The sequence below is a fragment of the Lactuca virosa genome, chromosome 7 (assembly GCF_052849685.1).
Source record: "Lactuca virosa cultivar CGN04683 chromosome 7, Lactuca_virosa_CGN04683_v6, whole genome shotgun sequence".
Taxonomy (NCBI): Eukaryota; Viridiplantae; Streptophyta; class Magnoliopsida; order Asterales; family Asteraceae; genus Lactuca; species Lactuca virosa.
The window spans coordinates 147,753,176-147,757,464 of record NC_136432.1 but is presented as its reverse complement, the minus strand read 5'-3'; the positions used below and the strand labels follow the sequence as shown (position 1 = coordinate 147,757,464).

General features: G+C 32.5%; 1 protein-coding gene across 1 annotated transcript; it reads left to right on the top strand.

The window, feature by feature from the left end:
• Positions 1–1,155: 1,155 nt before the first annotated feature.
• LOC145123553 (2-hydroxyisoflavanone dehydratase-like) lies at positions 1,156–2,321 on the top strand. The gene has a single exon (XM_079058761.1). The coding sequence runs from the start codon at positions 1,207–1,209 to the stop codon at positions 2,188–2,190; it is 984 nt and encodes a 327-aa protein (XP_078914887.1). The 5' UTR covers positions 1,156–1,206; the 3' UTR covers positions 2,191–2,321.
• Positions 2,322–4,289: the final 1,968 nt, after the last annotated feature.

Below are 4,289 nucleotides of genomic sequence, written 5' to 3'. Positions count from 1 at the left end.
ATTGGGATTCCGCACCATCAAACGAATCTGATTGATACACAAGCAGATTGAGGACTTACAGCCGGGCTGGTGTGCACGGTCGTTGTTCGTTGTCACCTCAACCACAGATCGGTTAATGGAGAGTATACCGGACGACGGCCTAAGGTGTGAATGTCATGTCCCAGTTTACCTTTGCCATGTCAGATGAAACACACCCACATGGCAATGAAATTGCCTATGCTATGTCATGTGACCAATTAAAACAGTAAAACTCAAGTTTACGCACTAGACTACCAAAAATATAAATTAAAGCCAACATATCATTTTCCAATAAAAAACAAATAGAATTAACACCACCCTTTCTAGCAAACAAAAGATTGTGTAACCATTCATTCGATCCAAAATGAGACCAAAAAAAAGTTTGGCAACAATGTAGTCAAAGAGCTCCTCCTCCTCTATTCTCTGGTGATGAATGACGGGACCATTCGGAACAGCCACATGGAACAAAACGAGTAGCGGATAACGTAATCTTACAGTTCGTTTTAGTTTAACTTTTTTATCTTAGCGTATTGAGATTAAAAGTAGAGCTCAATCCAGAACAAATAAGTTAACTACTTAAGTAAACCGAATGCTTGGCACGAAATAAATAAAGTATCGATTATCTAAATACTAGGTGTGAGACTCATGTATTACGTGAGTTTATTTAAAAAAAATTAAATATAAAATTTTAACAATTTGAAAAGTTTGAATTTATAAGAAAAATGAGAAAATTTTTGAATTATTAAAATTAATGAGACTTTAATGTATTGAATACATTACATATATAAACCTTTCTAATAAATACCTTACATATATATTACTTTACATATTAAATGTGAAATTTTAATTTAATAAAATAAAAAATACAATAAAATGACAAGTGGAAAATCGAAAATTTAAAAATTTTAGAAAATGACATGTGTCCAAATGAAGGAGAAGATGAGATATGACAAAAAACATTCATTTATTAGAGTAGATAGAGAAGAAATGTAGTTCTTTATTTATTTATTTATTTTTTATTTTTTGAATCTTATCTCATCTGTAATATATAGAAAATTAGAAATAGACAACAAATAATATTGTTTATTGCCCATTTGATCGCGATAATTAATATATAGCGTGTCTTCTAAGATATCTCATCATTCTCTCCCTCTACCTTCCTTTCTCTCCCATTTGTTATCTTTCGTCATGGTCTCAAAGCAAGAAGAGGTGGTTGCATCTGAACTTCTACCCTTCCTCCGTGTCCATAAAGACGGCACGGTGGAGCGACTTTATAATCCACTATTAGCTCCACCATCCACGGCCGAGACCAAGAGTGGCGTCTGGTCTAAAGATATCATCATTTCGCCAGAGGTCAGTGCCAGACTCTACCTACCCGATCTTTCCACACTCGATCAAACGACGAACAAGAAGCTTCCCATCCTGGTCTATTTCCATGGTGGAGGGTTTTGTATCGAGTCAGCTTTCTCCACCCTCTGTCACCAGTATATAAACACCATAGCATCTCAAGCCAACGCTCTGGTAGTCTCAGTCGACTACAGGTTAGCTCCAGAACACCTTCTCCCGGCAGCTTACGATGATTCCTGGAATGCTCTACAGTGGGTTGCCTCTCATTCCTCCAAAACACACAACGAGAAAAATGAACCATGGATAATTCAATACGGAGATTTCAAGCGTCTCTATATTGGTGGAGATAGTGCAGGTGCAAATATTTCACACCATATCGCCTTGCGAGCCAGCGAAGAAAAGTTACATGGTGGTGTTAAGATTCTTGGAGCGTTTCTATCACACCCATACTTTTTGGGTTCCAAACCAGTTGGCGCAGAGCCGGTTACTAATCGCGAAATGTCAATTTTGTACAAGACATGGATGTTCGTTTACCCTGGTTGTCCGGATGGGATTGATAATCCATGTATCAACCCGTTTGTCAAAACTGCTCCTTCTTTAGCATCACTTGGATGTAGGAGGTTGATCATTTGTGTCGCTTCTAAGGACGAGCTAAGAGATAGAGGGGTGTATTACTATGAAGCGGTGAAGGAAAGTGGATGGGAAGGGGAATTATCAATTTTTGAGGTCGAAGGAGAAGGTCATAGCTTCCATATCTTTAATCCTGAAACCCAGAATGCAAAGGACATGTTCAAACGTTTGGCTGAATTTCTTCGAGGGTGCTAAAGATACAATCAACTATTGTGTTATTGTGTAGAATGAACATATATTATTATAATATTACTGTGGACATTAGCAATGTTCTATGCTGTAACTTCCAAAATTTATGCGTAAATTACGCCAAGTGTTGAATTGAATTAATGTGGTCGACATTTAGTTGAGGTTTGTAGGTTGTCCAACTGCTGCCGCTTAACTTTTTGCTTTTGGTTTAGTTGTTGATTCCAAATATTTTACTCCATTTTTATTGAAAGCAGTGGTGGTTTTCATGGGTTATTCCAATTATATTGATCCAAAATACTTTATTGTTTTGCTTGTTGTTCCAACTACTTTTGTTTATAACTTCTATAACAAGTATTCTATATATGTGCTACTAACCCAACTAACCACACATATTGGGTTAGACCATTCGGTTAACATGGAGGTTCCTAAACTAACAATTTGGCTAATACGAAGGTTTCCACTCTAACAACTAAGTATGAGGTCGTGAGTTAAATCCCAAATCGGAAGAGATATTTAATTATTTGCCCTTTAAAAAAAAGCCAACTAACCACAAATGCATCATATTAAATAAACCAGAATTGTAAGTATGTGTATATTGTAAACATTTAGAGCAATCCCTTTTGGAGATGAGATTTCTAGAAGAAATTAAGAATAGCGAAGAGTCAAGAATATAATTAGTGAATTAAATATGAAATTGTAATGATCGTTCTCATCTAAATATAATGTTTCCTTCTTTGATTGATTAAGAAAAGATTACAAGAAAATACGACTCAAATATTCACGAAGATTAATTATGAGCAAGATTTTAAAAACCGTTTTGAACCGGCCGGTTGAACCGGTCGAACCGGGAACCAGGACCAGTGTAGTGTCTGGTTTAATTAGGAGCAGTTTTATGTTAGATTGTATGCCAGTGTGAACCGGTTGTAATGAACTGGATAAATACCGTTTAAACCGGTGAATAAAATTTTTTGGGCTAAAATATGGAGTGCGGGCTTCACAAGTTGCAGAAAATATAGTCTGCTACAATTTAGATTGAATGTTACACACAGGAGGTCAAGTTCGTATCTGTTGTTATCACCATGGTCGACGTAATCAATAGTTCAATACATAATCTTTCATAATCACGTTGCTCTTTTTTAATACAACCTTCATCTTCAAAAGCCGCAACCTACTAAGATAAGAATTGATCACATGTGTTTTTTTAGTTCAATTTTAATTGATGAAAACCTATGAATCTACGATCCATCGTTCATACATGGCTTTAATTAAGTCAATTGAAAAAATCAATACATAAGTCGGTAAGTCCTATCATGTTTACTTTTACCATACATTACATTAATTAATGTTTTCTTATGAACGAAACCTTACCCACTGTTTAAGTTATATATATATATATATATATATATATATATATATATATATATATATATATATATATATATATATATATATATATATATATATATATATATAGGTTTAGATTGTATGAAAAACAAAAAACCTTAAAAAAAACCCTAAAAATCATAAAAATGCATTAAAAAAAATACTTAGAAATCACAAAACTTTTTTTTAAATTTTTTTTATAAAAAATCGCAACTTTTTATTAAAATTCGCTGAAAAAAAAATTAAAAATCAATTTTTTCTTTTATAAAAAAAAAAGTTTTTTTTCAATTTTTTTTTCAGCAAATTTCTTTAAAAACCTGCGATTTTTTCATAAAAAATATCAAAAAAAAGTTTTGTGATCTCTAGGTATTTTTTTTTATGCATTTTTATGATTTTTTGGGTTTTTTTAGGGTTTTTTTGTTTTCCAAATAACCCTTCTCTCTCTCTCTCTCTCTCTCTATATATATATATATATATATATATATATATATATATATATATATATATATATATATATATATATATATATATATATATATATATATATATATATATATATAGGGTTGAGATCGGTTGATAACTCAAAGTTTCCCGAGAACCCGAGAACTAAAAGTGGAGCGTTGGATCAAAAGTAATTCGTTAAAGACATGATCGTCATCTTACCAATCTCATTTAATGTTTAATTTTTTGTGTTATTTAATATATTAATATAAATGTCTAAA